Here is a 23,218-nt window from a genome sequence, read left to right as displayed (position 1 = left end):
AATCCTCTATATGTTTTCTACTTAGCAAGAGAATTGTTTAAAATATCAAAAGTATATCCTTTATTTATAATGGTTTCCTTCATCTTATTTGATTGAGTCAGGAACATGTTTTTATCAGAACTCTTTCTACCGACTGTACAAAAGACATATGGGTATATTATCTATCCAATTGATAAGACTATTGCTATTTGTCTGTATGTACGCATGTCAGTAGGCTTAATATAGTTTCTTGTAGAAATATTTTTATCCTTAATGTAAATAGACAGCTCAGGAAAATGTACTTATTCATATTCACAACTGATGTTAAATGTGAAGTAAATTCCCACCTGATTATTAATTATTATTATTATTATTATTATTATTATTATTATTATTATAACAGAGCTAGTTGAGTTGCATCTATCATAGTTTCTTAGTTTGCCAAGACCAGCCTGCTTACAGATGAAGATGCCAATGGTCTCTGGACTCCCATAACCCACTAACTCCCTTTTAGAAACTAATTAGATTAGTTTGACATGATCCATCCCTTATAAATCCATGCTGATTCCCACTAATCTTATTGCGCACCAAGTAATCCTGAATACTATCCCTAAATATACCCTCCAGTAGTTTCTCCACTATTGATGTCAGGCTTACAGGTCTATAATTCCCTGATTGTGGTCTAATTCCCTATTTAAACAATGGCACCACATCTGCTATACTCCAATCCCTTGGTACCAAGTCTGATGAAATTGAATCTATGAAAATTAAGCATAATTGTCTAGCTATTTCTGAGTTTAGCTCCATAAGAATCCTTAGGTGTATGCCATCTGGACCTGGAGCTTTATTTATCTTACATTTTTTCAGTCACCTTTGGACTTCTTCCTTAGTCAGCCAAGTATTAATTACTGGTACAATTGCATTTCCATTTTTACGTGTTATTCCTACATTTACTTCCTCTCTAGTATAGACTAAAAAAAAGAAAGTGTTTCATACCTCTACTTTTTCCTTATTATCATTAATATACTTAAATAACATTTTAGGGTTTGTCTTACTTTCTTTGGCTAAATTGGAAAATGAAAAACAAGTTTTCCTTTTTGCAGGTTTTATTGCATTCTTTGTAAATACGAAAGATCTCCTCAGTCCCCTCAGACATAGGAAGGAATTCCCATAGGAATGAACTTATAGGTGTATGTTTCCAACAACATTGTAAAGACAGCCCGCTTTTCTTCTTTATTTTTTCTGTCAAAAACGTTGTCCCAGTCTATGCACTTTATATACTCTTTTAGCATATAAAAATTTGCCTTCTAAAGTTTAAAGTCCTAGTTGATCCCTTATACTGTTGCTTCTGGAAACTAGTTTCAAATGAGATCATTTTATTATTACTGTTTTCCCAAGTGCTCCCTTACTTTAATATTTGATATTACATCTACATTATTTGTTATTACTAGTCCAGTATAGGTGTCTTACTATAATGTGTGAGGAATAGAGGAGGTACCTTACTGTAATATAAGAAGGACGGAAGGAGGGTACCTTAGTATATATAATGTATAGGAGAAGGGAGGGACCCCAGAATGAGGCGTTCTTTGTTTAACACAGTTTATTAATGAGTCTGTTTTTTCTCAATGTTGTAAAACTCGTAAAGCAATATTATATATTGGTTACTGTTCAAATATTTTACATTTTTTAAAACTTTACACATTTCTAATAAAAGTCATATGGGCTTCGTCCCCCCATGTTTTGCTTTGACGGTAGATTTTTATTTTGTTTACTATTTTTATATCACTGTGACCTTTCTATGTATTATTCCTGATGCATTCAATACATAGCATTTAAAAAGAAAAGTCATATGTTCAAACAAGGACACCTAACATCAGTATAAGTCGGTATAAGAGAGACCTTTAGGTCCAGTTTAAAGCTATGCATTTAATGGCCATGATAAACCAATGTATGTTGTAAGACGTGACAAAAGTTATAATAACTTTCCTGTACACACAAATTGGTTAACACTTGAACAATTCATGGCCAGAGGATGGAAATTGATGACGAATATATCACCTAATTGAATAAGTGATCTAAATATATAAAACCATAAAACTGTCAAAAGAAAATGCACTTGCAGAACCAAAACGTCCAGAGTTTAAAATCTAACTACTGTTCAACTGTCCCGGTTGAAACTGATAGAAAAACAATAGTTGAAGATATTACAGCCAATAATTTGTATGAGGTGATTAGTAAAACACAGTAACTGGTACAGACAGACTCATCACAGTTACTTCCTGGTAGAATTCTGACTCTTACAGGCAGTTTCCTCAGGTGATTGTTCAGCAGTAATTACAACTTATGTCTAATTGGTCAGAAGTCTCCTGTGTCTCAGTCAGAATGTGATGGATCCAGTTACTGAGAGGAGATTCGCTCTGGTTTGTGGTGGTGTCTGACTATCTGAGAGTAACTCCTGGTCATATAATGTATTCCATGTAATAATACTGGATCCATTCAGTAAGAACATCAGTATTTGTAGAGAAATCCCCCGTCAGGCGCAGCTGTCAGTATAAAGCTGATTCTCTACAGTCACAGGAGGGCAGTGACTGGATGTCTATGTCCTGTTCCCTGGTATCTGGTCTAGATATACAGTAATATGAGTCTTGTACTATGTGACTAATGATAACGATCTATCAGACTGGTTATTTATCACACTCCTCTGCTTCATCACTTCTCCCATGCTGTGTGATGGAGGCTGGAGGTAGAACTGATAACTATTTACAGCATTACAGTATTAGTCTTGTGCTAGTTATAATACTGAGTAATAATGAAGATGATCTATCAGACTGGGTTCTTATGAGACTTCTCTTCTTCATCCCTTTCCGATGACTTGTGATGGTGGTTGGAGATAGATTTGACCACTGTCCTCCGGTCAACTTGCTGCAGTCGTTGTCTTTCTCTTTCTGCTATTAAATAAAAAATTCCTGTTTAAAAAAAAAAAAGTGTAAATCATTAAACACAATAATAATAAACAGTGGATAAAGGAGATCAGTGGAAACCAGCTGGAGTTTCCTCAACAAGTAGAACAGATACATCCCCAGAACATCATTATTTGATAGATACACTCATCCCTAGCACCCCGATTCCCTGGATTATACTGGTGTAACAGACATGGCCTCTTGGAATGTAATGGGCGGTGATGGAAGAATGTTGGAATCAGCTGAATCAGTGGCTGCACGTAGGAGGTGACCAGGAAGTTAGTGGGGACAATGATGGCTTCAGTGTTTGAGGTTTGGTTTTAATGTGTTGGAGTAATTGTCATTGTAGAATAATACAGTGATGGATTTCTATAGGTTTCATGGAAAAATAGGTGAGAATAGTAGTGATTAGGACAGTTTATTAAGAGTTTTTCAAGCTGAAAAACAAATGAGTTTGTAAGAAAAAAAATATTCAGTTCAGAACATGAATTCATAACATATTGTTGTTACATGTGGAATATTGAACAGAGAGGTTCAGTCACTCAGAATAATTTCAGTAGCAGTAGCTCATTATCCAGAGATGCTTTTTAAATCAGCCTATATGTCATAAAACCAAACAGTTCTCAGATATAGAGCCTGTCCTCATCAGACACCTATATTGCTTTACATTTATTTTGTTCATGATAGAACACTTTATAAATTGACTAAGCAGGTAAAAGTAGAGCAATCTAAACATTAGTATAGTTTAATAAATTATACACATTGGGAGGGTGTTCTGTGCTGAGTAATACTGCTTGTTATTGTCTAGCTGACCCCCCTTCCACAGTGTGAGGTTATTGTCCCTTTCTGAAATTTTCTGGACTCAATTGGTATGAAAACATCAATCAGTATAACACATTTTATGGTGAAATAACTTTTAAATAGAGGTTTTGATACGTTCTCACGTTACACACATTACATTTTATGGATGCAGGAGATGCATTATATGGGCACTGATTTAATAAACTACATTTTTGTACCATGACCCCAACATTGTGACATCAGATCACACACAGCCTAAGCACCAGTACACAATTATACAGTGTTACTTATACACCTGGGGACCAGTATGAGCATCTGGTTATGAATGGACCATAGATTGTGCTGTGTGAACACCCTGATATGGAGCATTAATGTCACAGCTGCTTAGAAGAAAGGTTATGATAATAGTAATGTGCTTCTGTGTTATGTACAATGAAAAGGAGTGTTAAACATCAAAAAACATATTACTTGTGCTGCGTAAGATGATGCGCTGTACTGGAGACTTCAGAGCTTCATGTTCCACAATGGCCTTAAAATACTTGTCACTTGGATCCATCTTATTAAGCAGCGTCATGGCGTCACATATGCTGGTGACTCTGTAGGAGCCGTCACTGCTTACAGTTGAATTATTTTCGATATCAGAGTCCGAGATCCTTCTATATGGACCATGTTCACTGTCAGCTCGTTCCCAGATTACTCCAAGTTCTCGTGGGTAAAAACTATCAACCTCCAGTATAATGTATCCGTCATCCTGGAGAAGGTTCCTTATAACTGGAATTCCTGAAATGTGTAATTGTGACATTAATTAATAAATATAATGTGAATGTGAGGAAGTAAAAAATCTTACACACTCAGCTGAAGAAATTATATATTGTACTGACAATCGCAGAGATGAAACCACTTAGAAATACAAACTGTTATACACATCATATAAATAGATATATGTGGAGAAATAAAATATAAAGTCATTTTTAATACAGTTGTTTTGCTCCAATCTACTTGAATCCAAATGTACCAACATAACATAATATACAGATAGAATAAGTACAATCCTGAGATTCAGCAATGTAGAATTCATTAAAATAAGTTAAAAAAAAAAGCCCCCAAATCCTTCACAGGAATAGAGGTGTCTGACATTCTGTTTATATTGGTTCTGTAGCTGACTGTGAGATATTGTCTCTGTAATGAGCAAAAGTGTCTAAAATAGGCTTAGGGGTAAATTTATCAAGCTGCAGGTTTGAAAAAGTGGAGATGTTGCCTATAGCAACCAATCAGATTCCAGCTGTCATTTTGTAGAAAGTACTAGATAAATGATAACTAGAATCTGATTGGTTGCTATAGGCAACATCTCCACTTTTTCAATCCGCAGCTCGATAAATTAACCCCAAAGCCTTTAGTGTGGGATCTTTAAATGTCATTTCTAACAACAAGTCTGTAGTGTGGAAAACTATCTCCCCCACAAGATCACACCTTTCAGATATTTCCCAATCAGATAAGCTCTGAAAACTGTTCACATACTGTATATTGTATATCTTGTTAGCGGTTTCTTTATGTAATTTGTATTTTACATTTAGTTGCCCTTTCATATATCTGGTTTGCAGTTTATATTAGTGGGGAAGATTTGGGGTCACAGGTAGAAATCATCCTATTTACCATCACATGTTTGTATGAACGGTGGTGTCTCTCTGCAGCATCATATTATGATTGACAGTCCCAGCCCTATACAGCTTTATTGTGATCCGACATCAGCTCTAACTAGCCAACAGTTACTGTACGCCATACTTAATGTAGTACAGGTGTACAAATATTTTTGGTCAGATAGCACAATTTAGCACTTGTCAGTATGTCATATTACTCCACATAAAATCTGCTCACTCACATTCAAGTAAAGATGAGTAATGCAGCTTAAGTTGGTCCCAGAGTGTGTTTAGAATAATATTATTCCATGTGTATGAATCACAGATTATGCCAATTGTAACTATTTAAAATTAATGAAATTGGAGCATAGGACTTCTACCGACAAGTGGCAGTTAGGAGACTCATATATGTGTTTTGCTGCTATTTGGCAGAAATATTGTGAATATTTGACACTCCTGAGCATCATCTGTAACCAGGAAATCAGATATTACATAGTACACCATGTTTCCATGATTATATATATTGGTGAAGAGCTTCAGATATTCACAACATGTCTGTAAAATAACAACAACAGCCATGTCGGAGTCTTTAAAATTGCCAATTTTGGGTGAGAGTTCTATAGTAAGTATCAGTCGTTATTCCAGTAAGTTGTGGTATCAATTAGAATGGTTTTAAATAGCAAAATAACCATTTTATTATTTTTGAGCAGAGTTACCTTGTCGCTAAATAATTTGTGATACAAGATGCTCTTGGACACTTTGATTTTAGACACTCATCCAGGAGGTATTAAGTATTAAGACACAATTATCAGTTGCCTTAAATTATAAATAAACCTAATACTATGTAACACAGGACAACAAAGTTATAATGCACAATGTTATTTATGCTTATTGAGACACCAATGGCCCTGCCCCTGAGCATGAATTCACCAATCTGCAGCTTCTACAGACTGTTTCTGTTATCTTGAAACTTTTACGCTCTCTAAAACCCCATCTCTTTATTAGAGCTTACACAAATTTTACTTATGCTACTCACACTTTTACAGTATACCCTCACACCTGTCCCAATCTCCACTGTGAAACACACTAACTCCTCTTGTCTCAGCTGTGCCTTTTTCACATTAGATTGTTAGATTTCTTATAAGCAGGTCCCTCTATACACTTTAGTTTCATGTCAGCTTTATTTTGTATACTTTGTATGTCCCTGTTTTATGTATGTCCCTGTTTTATGTATGTCCCTGTTTTCCCCACTGTACAGCGCTGTGGAGCATTGTGGCGACTTACAAATCTACAGCAATAATAATAATAATAATAAAAATAATAATAGGTTTATTGCATCCCACTATCACACACACACACACCTGTCACACTGAGCTCTCCCGTCCTCTTCTCCAGCGGTGTCACCAGAGTGGGGTGTGTCACCCGGCAGACGAATTCTGACCCATGTTCTGGTCTTACTGACACAGATACAATCAGACTGGCTGTGCAGGTGTAAGTCTTATCAGACTGTTGTGTGATCTCCATTACTGGGATCTTGTATTTATCACTGGGAGACACTTCATACAATTCCTGCTTTCCAGCTTCTCTCCTCATCCACTTCACATCCAGATCACCAGGGAAATACCCAGAGATTGTACACTGCAGTTTGGCCTCTGTGCTGTGTAGTAATAATGGAGGTTTTATGATTTCATCCATCACTGGATGCCATGGAAAGTCTGTAACATAAAGTGGTATAGCGGATGAAAATGTCAAGAATTGGGATTATGATGACCCAAATCCTAAATATCTGAATATCACCAAGATATGAATTTATGAAATGTTTTATCAGGGATTAATGTGCTGTGTTTTTCTGTGACTGTAATGCAATTATTATTATTATTATTATCATTTATTTGTTAGGTGCCACAAGGTATCCGCGCTGCCGCACACAGTACTAACTGTAGACTATACAGGGTGAAACCATACAGAAACCATACAGAACAATGAACAAAAAGTACCAATACTTCAGAAACTCCGGCCAGTCATATGCAGTAAAGACGGAGCGGAAGAACAGGTATGGAGACAGGAGGGGAGGGGGCCCTGCTCATACAAGCTTACATCCTAAGGGAGGGTAAACAGACCAGGCACAAGAGGAGCCAGTTGAGGCAAGAGGAGAGAAGGGAGGACGAGCTAAAGGGAGGAGATGGGGGTTAAGTAGATGGTTGGTAGGCTTTGAGGAAGAGGTGAGTTTTGAGTGCACGTTTGAAGGAGCACAGAGTAGGAGACAGACGGATGGAGTGAGGGAGGTCGTTCCAGAGAATGGGGGCTGCACGGGAAAAGTCTTGGATTCTGGAGTGGGAAGAGGTGATAAGAGTGGAGGAGAGGCAGCGGTCATTGGCCGAGCGCAGGGAGCGGGCAGGAGTGTGAATGGAGAGGAGGTTAGAGATATAAGGGGCAGTAGAGTTGGAGAGAGCCTTGTAAGTGGTGGTCAGGAGTTTGAAAAGGATTCTGTAGGGGAAGGGGAGCCAGTGTAAGGCAAGGCAGAGAGGGGAGGCAGAGGAGGAGCGGCGTGAGAGGAGAGATGAGTCTTGCGGCCGCATTGAGTATAGAGCGGAGGGGGGAGAGACCAAAGTGAGATAACTTTGTCACCTATGTGGTAACAGTGCAGCTTCAAAGAGCACCTGTCGTGAGCTGGAGTAGCTTTCGACACCCAACAAGACATCGGGGCCCCAATTCGAGGGGGGCCTTCCATCCGTACACAAGGACTGAAACCATATTACTGCCCCAATAACTTACATAGGAATAATATAATACCTCCTAAATTTACTTCCTATAATTCATATAAATAGTGCCCGAAACATATATTCATAAATAGGATGATCAACAGCAACCCGTACATAGAATAAAACTGTCTGTCACGCAGGGAATGGGAGGAAATGGGTTTGACTCAACTGATCAACTTTACATAGCTCTGTTTCATATCAATACATTGGTAAATTTATAGTGCATTGATTTATGATAAAATTGGGTTTGTATGACACTAACCAGTAAAAATCTGCCACTCATAAGCATTAGGGATTAAACAGTGATTTGTAAAGGTGAGGTTGTAAAAGTCTGTCAACAGTCTAGCTGACTAACCACAGACAGCTACAACAGCAGGAGGGAGGAAGATGAGAAGCAGTCTTTAAAAGACCAGGGGGTATTTACTAAACTCTATTAGCCTTATACAGTACACAGTAGCAGTTATAGGTGTTTATGGAAGTGAGTGCATGTGTTGAGGAAGGATCCAGTTAGTCTTGTAGCCTATGGGATAGGTGAGTGCTGGAATTCTATGCGGCCCATTATAGTTACTTCAAAGTCACCAGTGTGCTGAGTGCGGCTTGTACTAGTTAAAGATAGTGAGGAAAACTTTCTTAACAAATTAGAGGTGATAATTTAATAGGTCTCAGGAAGGACTGAGTCATGATAAATTTGTGAAAAGTAAATTCAATTTTACAACATAATTCAAGTCTCTCAGTGATGTTACCCGTTGCAGACACTTCCCGGTGCTCAGACACATCCAGAGATTGGTGGCTCCACGTCACACGTACTCTGAATCCTGGATCCTTGTACAGATGTCCGGGGACTCTACACTCACTTACAGCATTACACGTGTAGTCAGAATTGCATGTAATGTTATTCTTAGCAGTATCCAGCTCCTGGTAATGTCCAACTCCGCGGCTCCAATTTATCTGGATATTTCTGGGATAAAACTTCTCCAGAGTCACAGAACACAGGACATCCCCGGAGTCACACAGAGACAGCTCTATAGGGGCTGATAGCTGGGGTTTTACTGGTAGAAAATTAAAAGAACATTTAGTAGTAATAATAAGGATGGGGATTGAACACTCTAAGGTAACTGCTCAATAATAATGGAATCAATAATAATGGAATAAGGTATGCAAATCTGTGTTTTATTAATTAAATTGTAAAAGAAATGTATGTCCGAAAATAAACTATTTCCAATATATTACATCTTTAGCCTCAATCATGAAGCGATAAAATTGCACATTCTGTAAGCGTCATTTAACAATCACAGCACAATTGGGTATAATTTATGTGCAAATATGGCCATACAGGCAATACCTATTTACACAGGTGCATTCCCTATTTTGGAAGTGCCCCCATGCAGATGGTTGGCACAACTATAATACTCAGCCTTTTATAATGTGCCTGGATAGTGCAAAAATTTCTCCATTAAAAGGAAGAGTCAATGTCTATTCTCCCAGGAAGGGTGAAAATCTTTTCCAGATTAATTGAGCATTTTCCACCACTTGCTACTTAGTTGAATACTTCATACGGAAACACAATTTCTCATTATAATTATATTATTATTATTATTATTAATATTCTGTATATGATTCGTATTTGCATTTAGCATGGAATGCCCCCAATCTGCTCAGCTCCTCGCAACAGTAGCATGAAAAATAAAATCATTGATTAAATGAATTGCGGTTACAATATTGTTATTACCCTTATCTACATATTATACACTTCTGCTCAAAAAGAAATAAATTGATCTGACTGTGATACCCATCAGGGCTCTGCCGAGCCATCCTGTTGATAATGATAACTGGTGTATCTTTACTGCTGACCCATACTTACACATAATATATGTACAACTCAAAGTCTACACGTGAGGCTGCAGTGTTTGAAGCTGTACTTTTATGTGTACGTTCAGACAAAATTGCGCCCTACTTTAAATAAGGTCCTAAATAACACCCCCTTTCTTGTCTCTGACCACCACCTCCTCTCCTTTGGCATCTCCCAACACACTCACCTCCCCCCTCTCCTAAGACCACTCTCAGTGAGCGCAATCTTGTTGTCCTCAACCCTGCCATCTTCTCCTCCACTCTAAACTTGCTAATCTCCCCCATCATCACCCTCTCCTGTCCTCACCAGTCTGTCTCCCTTTATAATAGCACCCTAACCTCCGAACCGCCCCTGCTGTCACTATCAATCTACAACGGTCCACACCACAACCTTGGCATTCTGAACTGACTATCTAGCTAAATGTTCTCGCACCACCAAGCATCTCTGGAGAAAATCTTACTTCCACGCTGACTTCTTCCAATTCAAATCCTTTCTCTCCCCTATAGTTCTGCACTCTGTCTCTAAACACTCCTATTTCAAATCTTTAATTTCCTACCAATCCTCCAAGCTCCATTGAAGCTTTTCCACATTCAGCTCTCTCCTTTCAAGTCTTTTTATGATAATGCAGCTCATGGAGCCCAGCAGGAGACGTGGCTTAGATAGAAGATCTACCACTCAGTAGGACAAATGCCAATGAATGAGTGAATAATTTATTGACTGATTCCCAGAACCTGCCAATTAACAATTGTAAAAGGTGCACTAAGCTCAGTAGTAAGGAGGGAATATGGGGAGCTACTCTGTCTCTACAAAGTTACAGACTCCTTGTACTTCCAAAAGGGAGAGAATAATGCTCTATTTTAAGGGCATCGATCAGAACTTCCCATTGGTTGTTGCACGTGAAATAAAAGATATTATGCATACAGGTATGACACATATTATCTGGAATGTTTGGAATTTGTATCAAACAAGAGCTTTACATGCAGCCGAAAAGCTGCTGGCAGGAAACACTGCCTGAACCAAGCAGTTTTTCAGCAACTGTTTAATCGCTCGTGTGGCAGATGTTGGACAAATAACTTCTATGAAGCACTTATTACCAGAGCTGTTTTTCAACTGCCCTAAGAGCTTCTTACAGAAATTTTACTCATTGTGACGCTCTCTAGGCAAAACGTTTTCCTTTTAATAAGACAATGTGTTTGAAAAACATTTATGCCACCTGTGCTCGGGTGCAGAACCTTCAGATTTAGTCACACATGTATATGTATGTGTTAAGCCAAATCTAAAGAGATTAAGCAACTTGGTCAAGGTGATTGGCCCAATCAAACTGTATACAAGCACATTCAGGACTTTCTGGATAAGTGAATAATCCATCATTTCACCAAGTTGTTCAGGAGTGCTTCCCACAGTAAACACAGGATGAGGCACAAGGTGATTACAGCTGTGTGTAATACAACTGATCACAAACGAAAATGTCCCTTTTTCCCCCCTCTGATTTTTCTATCTTTCTGGATAATGATTTCTGAATAAGAGACCCTATACCTGTATTTATACACTTACGTGAATTAAAGCTCAATCTCATACGTCTCTCCCTGGATTTCCCATCACAGAGGAACGTGCAGACAACCTCCATGTTCTTGTGTTTGGATACAGTCGGTGTGAAGCTCAGTGTGGTGATAACACTGTATAATCCGTCCGTCTGTGACTGGTCTGTTCTCACAGTGTAAGTGCTGAGTAACTGACCACTTTCTCCATCACTATGTGTCTCACTGTCTGGGACTGTGACCTTCAGTCCACCATCCTCAGTAACAGTCCAGGTCACCTGAACGTCCTTATTGCAGTTGGAAGCCAGACAACACAGAGTCACCTTTTCATCATCAGTCCATCTCTGATCTCTGTGGATGTGACTCACCTGGAACCGCTGGAAATCTGTAGAAATATCATAATGTGATTACTAATAATGAGAAAACTTCAATCTACAGAGTTTTTTTCTTTGTGCTCATATCTGTAGATTCTAAATGTATTAATATGTTATTATAGTTAAGAGCATGACTCATTCTTCTGCATGATTTGTAATGTTGGGAAAGTGATCTGGTGCAGAGGTGTAGCTATGCATAGCATCTTAATCACTTCAAAAATGGTCTGACATTAAGGAAACTACCTCTAGGCTGGTAAAAGAAGTGGTATTCTGCATAACAGAGCGGTGAAGTGATAAAGATGAAATACATCCAACATAAAATATTTTACTTTGCATGTTGGGAAGAGCTTTGCGTCAGTTGGCACCAGAAAATGAACATGGGTGTTCTTGCAGTAAAGGTGTGCACTGTGATTTTGTTCACGATGAAATACAAGCAGAACGTGTCAGATGGGACCCAACAACTTGACAGCTGGAATAAGTCAACACCAGTGACTGGCATTATAAGGCAGCTTGGCCTTATAACAGATGCAGAAGCTGCTTCCCCTGTGCTTACATCACAGGGATCCTGTTATATGATTAATTAGCGTGAGAGATAGTGAAGTGCTGGGTTCCTACAATTTACTTTTCATCTCAAAAGTAAATCTCTTATTAACTGTATGAATGAATCTTAGACAGCCCATTAACATCACCAGAGGACTCTCTGATGGATGTAAACTGCAGGGGACCCATATAGCATGTTTGACAATAGAACATTTTGCAAAGTGATTTTATAACCCCAGATATCAGAAAAGTATAAACTGTGTCAGTGTTGTATTTACTGTTTATGATATAAGTCAAAGGTGCTACATAAAATATATTATTTCAACTCTACAGTGGACTATTGTAACTGTATTTATTAATATCTGACACTGGTAGAAAGAGACAGAGAATGGGTCAATACAAATAGCATTACAGCACATATACATATTACAGTTCCAAAAGAGAAACAAATTGCTTCAACAAAGAGCTCCACCCAAAATTAAAATTATATTTTATCAATCTATCGTGTAGCAACATATCATGTGTCATGTATGCATTTATCTATTATGTCTCATGTATATTTAAGTGTGTATTATCTATTAACCTATCATGTATGTGTGTGTCTATTATGTATCAAAATATAATACTGAATTTTATGTACCGTATATTTATCTATCAAGTGCCATGTATGTATGAATCATGTATGTATATCTATGCCTATCATGTATCATGAATGGATGTCTTTATTAGTTAGCCATATTTGGTTCGAGTATAGTGCTTCCATAATGCTCCACTTTTGGAGCAGAGTGGCACAATATGTCCAAGTTGATTTTTACATATAAAATAGCATGTGTGTATATATAAAGAAAAACTCCACTTTAGAGGGGATTTTATTAAGGGCTAAATGTGCAAAATAGACTCTAAGGGCCCAGATCAGTGATTCTCTTTTCATACTTCCACTTAATTTGATTTGACAGTATCTTAACCTTGTCTATAGTTTGAATAAGAAATAATACATCCATTATTGTACCAAACCATCTTAAAAAGGAAAAGTGGAGGTGTTGCCCAAAGCAACCAATCAGATTCTAGCTATCATGTTCTAGAATGTGCTAGATAAATGATCACTAGAATCTGATTGGTTGCTTTGGGCCTTTTTAGAAGGGTTAATAAATCTACCCTCAAATGAATTGCAACAATATTAGCCGATTGATTTGCATATTTAATTCTGACAGAAAAAAACTCCACTGAAAAATACACGCATGTGATCCCTTTCACGTAAATCATCCCTTTCACGTAAATCAATAATCTCAAATGAAACTTAGTAAATAAGTGCTGTTGCTCAATGATAATGTCATACACACATACATGCTCATGAGTTTCCCTCTGCAATCACTGGGCTTGATGGACGCATATGAGTCCAAAAAAGAACCTTTACGGCTGAGACTGAGGCATCTCAAGATATATCCATCTCTGCACCAATAACATAAGCTCCAGGATTATGTCAGACACACATCAGTTACAGACCCAATTACGTAATAAGCACAAGGAAAATGTTTTAACATTTGTTATGATAGCAAAAAACACATTCACTATTAGGTATGATTTATATAAAATACCCACTATAATAGATCAGGTGTACTCTTCCTTATCTTGTACGAATGAAAGTAGCAAAAACTTCATTCTAACATGTGCCCACAAAATCATATATTGCAGGCACGATCAATACAGATAGCATTAGCAGTAGTCAATCCGCAATCAGAAGTGGGTAGTTAGTGCTAGCAATCATCATCATCATCATCAACATATTTGCACCAGCCCTCAGGCACCCACAAGTGTTAAGGCTACTGCAAGGCATATATGGGTCTCTGTGGTTTTCTGCCTTAGTCGCAATTTAATGCGAACATGCACTTACTGTACTCGAACTGCAAGCTTACTGACTCTCATCCTTACTAAGGCACAAGTGTCAGATGGAACCTAATATGCGTACAAACATAGGCATATGCTTTTTCTGTGGACATGCGTAGTGCAAATTTGTGCATTTTGCAAATGGGTGTATGCCCAACTCAGCATGAGCCCCACTGCTCAATAATTTAATGAGGAAGAGAAGGCAGGGACAGTGCATAGGCAAACCGAGGGGGGTTCCTAGTGCCTGGAAACCCCCTTCCAAGCCTGGGGTACTGTATAATTGAGGTGGCTGAACCCTGCCCTAGCTTCACACAGCTCTGCTTGAAAAAGGAGAGCTGCGTGCACCTAACAGTAGTCCACACAGCATTGCCCGTGTATATTATGGGGATAGGAAGAGTTGGAGAGCAGCCAAGCACTGTCTAAAATTATAGCCACGCCCCCATGCATGCTGGTCACGCCCACTGGTGGTGTGGTGTGGAAACCCCCCTCTACAAATCCTGCGTTTGCCCCTGCAGTGGGGGAAAAGATAGGGGTAACATATAAAAGTAATCCCATATATTAGGAATTGAGCTCTATATGTTTTAAAAGTAAATAAATTAATATTAAGAAAATTATTTTACTCACTTACATTTCTTCTTATAGATGAGGAACCACCATGCTACAGCAGTTACACAAAGTGTTAATAACATGGTCAGAATTACGGCCATAACCAGACTCGTTGTTCGTGAGTTCTCCTCACCTGAAAATAATAGTAGTCTATGTGAAAAGGAGAAAAATATACATGTGATACATTACAGTTCAGGGTGTAATCCACAATGTTGTCTGAACAGCTCGGCTTACTCCTAATTCTCACTTTATATTAAAAGACTTGGCCACTTTTGAACAAAAGTTGTGTGGAACCCCCCAAGTAGTGGTTCAGTGAATGGATCTGCCTGACCCTCACCAATACCTGACTGCTGCCATCATTATCAGGAGGAAGAGCAGAGAGCTTTTACCACCATGGGCACGCATGAGCGGGCATTTCAAACCTGCCTGGGTTGAAGGTGTAAAATGAATAATGCACCTGATTGGATAGGAGCTATGGCCAATCCAACAAGTTTCTGCATTCATTATACACCTCCCTGTCAAATAACACAAAATACTATGGGCAACCTCCAAAGGTGAAAGCACGCAACTACTTCTCCTGTGACTGGCAGCTGTGATTAAAGAGTATCGGGGGTCCTGGTGGGGACAAATTGGGGGGAAAAAGCACTTCCTCAAATGTCTGACAATCATAAGTAACAACTATAAAAATCTATTTTATAGAGGGCATGAACCAAGTCAATAAATGAATGTCATGAAAGGTGAAAAACATTTTAATAAATATTAGTACACTTCGGCGTACGAGATGAACCCATCGCGGTACCACTTTGCCATAAGTAACTAAATATATTTTTTGGAAACTTTTGCAGCTGTTTTATACAAACACACAATATTAGTTGAAAGACTAACAATAACAAGACAAACACTCTTCAGCTATGTCAGATGCATATATGGTTTTGCCACATAATATAAATTAAAAGTATTTTTCAATAATTACATTTTTAATAACAAGGAATGTCACTTACTCTCAGCTGTCAGTGTCTCAATAATAGGATTGTACAAAGTCTCATGTTCCACCAAACAGGAGATGTTTTCTATTCTCTTCTGCTGTTTTCCATCTATCCGGTATAATTGGCATTTATTATATCTGCCATCCGCATTCCTTCTGGGAGGCTCAGTCCTTTTCCCATCCAGTAACCAGTTAATTTCCACAGCTTCAGGGGTGAAGCCCTGAGCTTCACACACATATATCTGTTCTCCGCCGTTGTGAGAAGAGAGAAGTTTAACCTTAGGCGCCACTAGACAAGGACAAGAGGTCATTGTATAGTCATATCTAGGCTGCAAATACAGTTTTGTTTTATTAATGTGTATAGACCATAGATTGATATAATTGCAGTGATGTTCAATATATATTTAGGTATGTAAATATTGGGGTAAACTGTGCTCAAAACCTCAAATATCCACTTGATTATCTGAATTTGGATATATGTTGTATCATCATCATCATCATCATTTATTTATATAGTGCCAACATATTCCGTAGCATTTTACAATTGGGGACAAACATAGTAAACTAATAAACAAACTGGGTGAAACCGACAAAGAGGTGAGAAGGCCCTGCTCCCGAGCTTACAATCTATGGGTTGTATGGCCTGCAAGGCTGGTTCTGTGTTCATGCATCTGGTATTACTTGGACAGATATTGGTGACAACTTCTACCTCTAGAGATGTTTTTAGATTACATTGAATGAAGAGTTTTCTCTATGTCATTTTTAAAAGATGGCTTTAGATCTTATTGAGTGAAGAGTTTTGTCGCTATAATCTTTATGTGCCTCAATGCACTTTTATGTTTTTAGTTTAGAATTAATATTAATTTTATGTGAAGTTTTTTCGGTTATGCATAACCAAAACATTTTGACATATATGTGATTCTGATCTATTTATCTATTTATTCATCTTATATGTGAATGTGGTCCTTTTATTTGCTTTTATCTTGATTGCTTCAAATAAAATTGTACCTTTAGATCACTCAATGGTTGGTTAGTTTTTACCAGAGATCATCAAGGGTTGCCATGTTTAATTCTGGCTCGAGCACCCAGCAACTCAAATAGTGGTTAATCAAGTCCTACAGAGAACATACAGATCCACCTGATTTACACTACCCTATAACCGCATAATTATTACCATGATCCATCTATCTGTTTTATTTTGAGGCACACTGGATAAAGACCCCAACAGTTAATGTTTAAACAACATACAGACTGGATAAACAGGTATAGGGAGCACAGTAGCCTAGTGGTTAGCACTTCTGTCTCACAGCACTGGGGTCATGAGTTCGATTCCCTACCATGGCCTTATCTGTGAGGAGTTTGTATGTTCTCCCTGTGTTTGCGTGGGTTTCCTCCGGGTGCTCCGGTTTCCTCCCACACTCCAAAAACATACTGGTAGGTTAATTGGCTGCTATTAAAAGTTTATCCTAGTGTCTGTCTCCCTCTCTGTCTGTGTGAGTGTGTGTCTATATTAGGGAATTTAGACTGTAAGCTCCAATAGGACAGGGACTGATGTGAGTGAGTTCTCTGTACATCGCTGCGGAATTAGTGGCGCTATATAAATAAATGATGATACTCCAACATACGTCATCTATAGAAGAATCAGAGATGAAAGCATGAACATTTGAACTCTTTGATATAGACTTTTATTGGATTAATTTCAATTGTGACAACTTTGACAATCCTGACTTCCCTTCAGGTCATCGTTTGTTTATACAAGTGATAAAAACCAGAGGTGTATTGCACTGAAGATAACAATCAAGCACTTTGGACATTTATCAGATTCCTTGGTATGTTTTGAACATTTTTACAGCTGTTTTATGGCAAAATGCATCTTAGATTATATTGATGTTGTACCGGTTACCATCATCATCATCATCACCATTTATTTATATAGCGCCACTGATTCCGCAGCGCTGTACAGAGAACTCATTCACATCAGCCCCTGCCCCAATGGAGCTTACAGTTTAAATTCCCTAACCTATACACATACCACTGCACCAGTTCTATTTTCGTTCACTTAATCTTAATATTATTTGCAGTATTTCCATACATCTCTTGTCATTTTCATTTCAAGACACTTCAGATGTTGGTTTATCATTTTGATATATTTAAGTATAAGTGGTAAAAAAAAATTATTAATTAATGTATACTTACAATAAGTTGCACTCACCTCCATACTCCACTCTGAAGGCATCTTGTATGGGATCTCGGAGAGACTCGTGTTCCACCTGACAGGTGATGACAGGATTGTCTTGAGTCTGAGTGGGAGTGATAGTCACTGAGCTGTTTACATTCCAAGTACCGTCTGCATTCATTTGAAAATTCCCGAGTACTGATCCACTCACAGTCTGATTATTCCTCAGCCACGTCACTTTAATATCTCTTGGATAGAAATCCATGATCGAGCACAACAATATATTTTTCTCATTCTTAAGTAGAGCTTTTTTATATATCTTTACTACTGGAGCAGCTGGGAGAGACACAATATGAGCAGTAATACTATGTAATACACAAGTGATGTTAATATATATTTAAAATCTGGTAAATAATGTCTGTATGACCAATAAGTTAATCTGTGATATCTGATGTCAAAGCTCCAGTGTTTTTTAGGAAAATGTCTGTGTTGTAAGGAATAGTGGACACTGTACTGTAAATTATAGATATTAGAAGGTACCTACGATTTCTAAGACCTGTATAAAAGCATTCTGCCTACAGCCTCATGCTTTAGTATGGACACAGAACTCTTTGGTGACTTATAATATCCATATAATTTACAGTAAGAATTGATTATCCCATATATTGGATCTTCTTCACGAATATGTGCTTGACTAATCTGCATTCACTGCACCGCTTATAAACAGTTCAGCTGAAATAGGAATTATTGATCCTAATGCAAAACTGTAATAGCTGTTCACATTCAGGGGTAGATTTATCAATTCTTCTAAAAAAAATAAGTGGCTGTGTTGCCAATAGCAGCCAATTAGATGCTGCCTATCATTTATCTAATGCATTATACAAAATGATAGCTAGAATCTGATTGGTTACTATTGGCAACTCCATTTTTCCTTTATAGAAGGTTTGATAAATGTACACCTTTGTCAGTTGTATTGGGGGTAGATCACACTATATCTGGTTGCATGAAATTAATTATACCATGATTCAAAATACTCTCACAGATAGCACAGAGTCTCCATGTAACCCTTAGCAGTGGTGCATGGTGTGATTGAGAACAATAAGGGTCAGATAAAGTTTAATTATCGCTATTTCAGATGAGTTACAGGAAAGTGTACAGCAGATGGGATAATAACAGTTATTCACTCACCTTGAGCCTTTAGCTGGATCTCCTTTTCTTGTCTCTCTGGACTGTAAATCACTAAACACTTGTACGTCCCCTGGTCAGAGATGGTCACATTGGTAATGGACAATGAGGCCTTGCCCATTTTGGTGGCCTGATCGTCGATGGACATCCTGGGACTGGAATGTTTCCCTTTGTTGTCATATCTCAGCAGCTCCTTGTCTCCACGGTACCACAAGATAGCAAGAAATGATGGCTGTATGGGGGGCTTGTCTACAGTGAATGAGCAGGAGAGAAGAGTCCTTGATCCTATGGCAGCATTGTGAGAAGGGGGGGCCACCACATCTAGTACCGAACCTGTATCAGATAAAATGTAATTATGTGTAAGGATAAAGTGTTATCTACAGATGTATGAGACCCCAGAATTTATGTTTTTATCAAATTTCACGATATCCCAGTTACTGCTGAGAACTGCACAAATTGAAATGAAAATGATCATCCCTAAGTTCCGTTCGTGATTTCACAGGATTTAAATTTTGACATTTATTTGAATTAAAAACTCCTCAAACCATTGTCACTTTATTAATATGAAAAATGTAGACTCTACTTTCTTTATCTGACATTGTCTGATTAGAACAACAACAAAATAATCCCTATAAAAAAATGAGCCCGCACACTAGCACTGATCGGTGCTAGATGATTAATGCTGGGAGCCCCCAAGACTATTTTTCTTTAAACATTTTTGGTGTACTGGACAGGGATCCATATCCATTAATCTAAGACTGCTGAGATGACAAAGTTGCCACTCCAGTAGTTCTAATCTTGTTAGTCTCAAGGGCGGACAAGCAGAAACCCAGCATTTTAAGTACAGACAGAGCTGGTAACTTTTGGTGCAGGCATGATGTTTTTGTGACTCCCCCCCCCCCCCCATAAAGGCAAGGCTAGAGGCTTGTACTGACCAGCCTGTACTTGTGACCTCCCAATTATGGTGGTAAAGAATGCTGTTTTTTAAATTCCCCTGTAACCTCATTGACTGAGTATCACAGGATGAACATTAATTCAAATGTTCTGGTGTTAGATTACAATGATTGACAGACCACAACAATTGTAAAAAGGAAAATACAAATGTTTATAATAAAAGAGATATATAAATTTAATAAGTACTTAGCTGCAGAATACAATTAGATTTTTACAAAATGTCTTGATCTGAGAAGCACAGTTGTGTGATAGCACTCAGTGAATTTAGGATAATATGTTGGACAAAGTTTTCTCAATGATCCAACGGAGACTAACCCAATTTGACTAGTTAAAACCAGTTGCTAGACACATGCACATGCATAACAGTTACCATTATATGTATGTTTTCTGCAAAACAGGGGGGCTTGTATGAGTAAATTCTGTTAACCGTTTCCATCACACTGAGTGACGAGCTTTTGATTGATCCTGCAGTTTTTGCGCTATGCAGTCCCCTGACCTGACTTCTTCTGCCCCAGTTATTTAATATTTATTTATTTATTTATTTATTTTTGTATACATTCTGTCCAAAAAGTTTGGCCTGGGGAGTCTAGAAATAGGTATATTTTATTTAATAATAAAATGTGTTTTTTTAAAAAAAAACAAATAAATGACGTGCAATTTATTTTTATGTAATACAGATTACAGTAGATTCAAGAAGACTGCACAGGGTGGTGTACAATTCATTGCACACAAGTGAAAATATACTTTGTATAGGGAATTACAGAGGCTACAAAAATATTTTTCTTCTCTCAATCTATCAAGGGGTTACCCCTGCCAGCAGATTCGGTGGGTTTCTCATGGTGATAACTTCTTCCTATTTAAGAAGATTCACTGTGGTACAAGTGGAGCCGCAGTCCTCTTATCACTATCGCAATGTCAGGATTCCTGTTCTACTGGCATGTGTGCTCCGGCAAATCCGAGTCACTTATCATGCGCAGGTCCACCAAGACTGGCTGATAATCCCAGTAAGACTACCCAGTATCGCCGGGCAGCTGAATAGCGCTCAGCAATATTATCTTGTCAATAACTGATTGTCTATGTCTGATAGAAGCGGCGATAGAAAATCTGTGTTATCACTGCTTATTAGTAAATAGCGTCCTATGTGTTTTGTTACATAATATAAGAGAACATGACAGTTTCATAACTTACATGAATGGTGCAGTAACAGAAGGAGAAGACATCCTGTATATATCCTGGATCTCTCCATTGTAGCAGAGGAGATTCTGACAAGCGACGTCCGTCTCACATCTGTCCAAGTTGACTAGAATATAAACCATGGTTCATAAGTACAGACAGTAGCTGTTAATAGTTAATCTGTAAACTCACCATTATTTAGACACTTGCCAAGCCATGAGAGGTAGATATCCTATAATATTATGTTTGTCTTTTTGCTTTATTCATTAAAATGTATCATAAATCCTAATTAGATAATGGGTGAAGTCATGGCACAATTTAACGTGAATCAAGCTTTTGCTATTACAAAAACTAAATTAATTAATTAATTAAAGTTTCTCTTTTTTCAAAAAAGATAAAGAAAATTGTGTACATAGAGATATAGCAGTATATATTATATTAACATAGCTTATATTACATATAATGTACCATTCCCCCCCACCTCCAGAAAATATGCCTATTGATTTCAAATAGACCAGCCCTGAGAAAGAATATTGAGGCAATTAACAACATTTCCTTTAAGTATTCCTTTCTGTTTGACGTCATCCTGAGATGACAGTAAGAGAACAGGAATTGTGACGATACAAGTATTACTATGATACTATAGAAATAGACTAACCCAAGGAGGAGCCATCGCTAGAGGTAACCCCATTAGGGCACAATGAAGACAAGCCAGGTCACCAGTGTTAACACACATTTTCTCTGACAATAGGGCTTTTGCTCTTTGGTAAATAAGCCCATTACTAAAATAAGAAGCCCCCTAGACAGTAAAAGCTGACTATACAACTCATGTTTGTCAGTAAAGTATAAACACCTATTTAAATACAGATATAATAATAATTTATTGTGGTTACCAATAAAGGTATCACTCCTATAATACTTTTGTCTTTTTTGACATGAAAGCATTTAACATCACATAAATACAGATATAAATAATTGATCCAATAGGGCTCACTGGGATATCCAAGCTGTTGGATATTATTTTGTAGCCTTTTTCTATCTTGTGCATGTGAATTTATCTTTAATTTTCTTAGCATATTCTTTGGCTTTCCTTTTTTACAGTTTTCTTTCAGATAGACAGAATGACCAAATTTATTTGAATTAGGGGGTTGTTTATCCATTAAAGTTGACCTATATAAATGATGCACAGGTAGAGGTGTAAACTCGGATCTTTCACACCAAGGGAGTGAATACTTATGCAAACATAATGTTTCCGTTTTTATTTATTTTTTAATCTGCAGACAGAAAAACGAATTAGGAGTTTGAAAAATTACTTTAAGAACCTTCTGGTTCACAATAGAAATATTCTCTGGGACAATCTGCGTAAGTGTTATTTGTAAAACGGACAAATATGTTGACTTTCTAAGCAGCTTAATACTTTTGCAAGTCACTGTATCATGTTTTGCTTGCACAAACGGCAGAAAAGACTGTAAGAGGCAGATAGAAAGATAGAACAGGATACAAAAAAAGAAAGTTAAAAAGGAGAGACGAAAGTGTTAAAAGAAGAGTGAAATTTTGTGTGCAATTATTTGACTTTAGCAGAGATTGCTCGAGCCTTGGAGATTCCAGTATATTTGGTTACAGCATGTTTTACATTGCACACAAAACTGAAATCAGCATTTTCTGAAAGATACTAATCTCAGTCAGCGTAATTCCCCCAATGATTTGCCATTTCTTAGAATATCCGTAGGCCCCATAGTGAAGACTAAAATGTCTCCATGACATAGTTGTAGACGGCTTTCAGTCACACAACCAGTGCTGTTCAAACTGACAGTG

General features: G+C 37.7%; 1 protein-coding gene across 1 annotated transcript; it reads right to left on the bottom strand.

Moving 5' to 3' along the window:
* Positions 1-1,082: 1,082 nt before the first annotated feature.
* Positions 1,083-21,525, bottom strand: LOC142097313 (uncharacterized). Its single transcript, XM_075179045.1, has 10 exons — positions 21,419-21,525; positions 19,280-19,609; positions 18,128-18,427; positions 15,932-16,204; positions 14,953-15,063; positions 11,543-11,911; positions 8,883-9,188; positions 6,739-7,092; positions 4,209-4,520; positions 1,083-2,945 (listed from the first exon to the last, which is right to left on the bottom strand). The coding sequence occupies exons 1-10, from the start codon at positions 21,474-21,476 to the stop codon at positions 2,803-2,805; spliced, it is 2,556 nt and encodes an 851-aa protein (XP_075035146.1). The 5' UTR covers positions 21,477-21,525; the 3' UTR covers positions 1,083-2,802.
* Positions 21,526-23,218: the final 1,693 nt, after the last annotated feature.

This window comes from Mixophyes fleayi, chromosome 7, assembly GCF_038048845.1.
Source record: "Mixophyes fleayi isolate aMixFle1 chromosome 7, aMixFle1.hap1, whole genome shotgun sequence".
Taxonomy (NCBI): Eukaryota; Metazoa; Chordata; class Amphibia; order Anura; family Limnodynastidae; genus Mixophyes; species Mixophyes fleayi.
Note: the sequence above shows the minus strand (reverse complement) of the source record. Positions and strands in the feature narration are given on the sequence as shown.

What these genes read in the sequence shown, in the direction of transcription:
- LOC142097313 (XM_075179045.1), bottom strand. Translation starts at nt 21,476, where the DNA reads ATGGAGAGATCCAGGATATATACAGGATGTCTTCTCCTTCTGTTACTG. An exon ending in TCTGTTACTGCACCATTCAT is followed by an intron (nt 19,610 to 21,418) that starts GTAAGTTATGAA and finishes TATCTGATACAG; the next exon opens with GTTCGGTACTAGATGTGGTG. An exon ending in TGAGACACTGACAGCTGAGA is followed by an intron (nt 15,064 to 15,931) that starts GTAAGTGACATT and finishes TATTATTTTCAG; the next exon opens with GTGAGGAGAACTCACGAACA.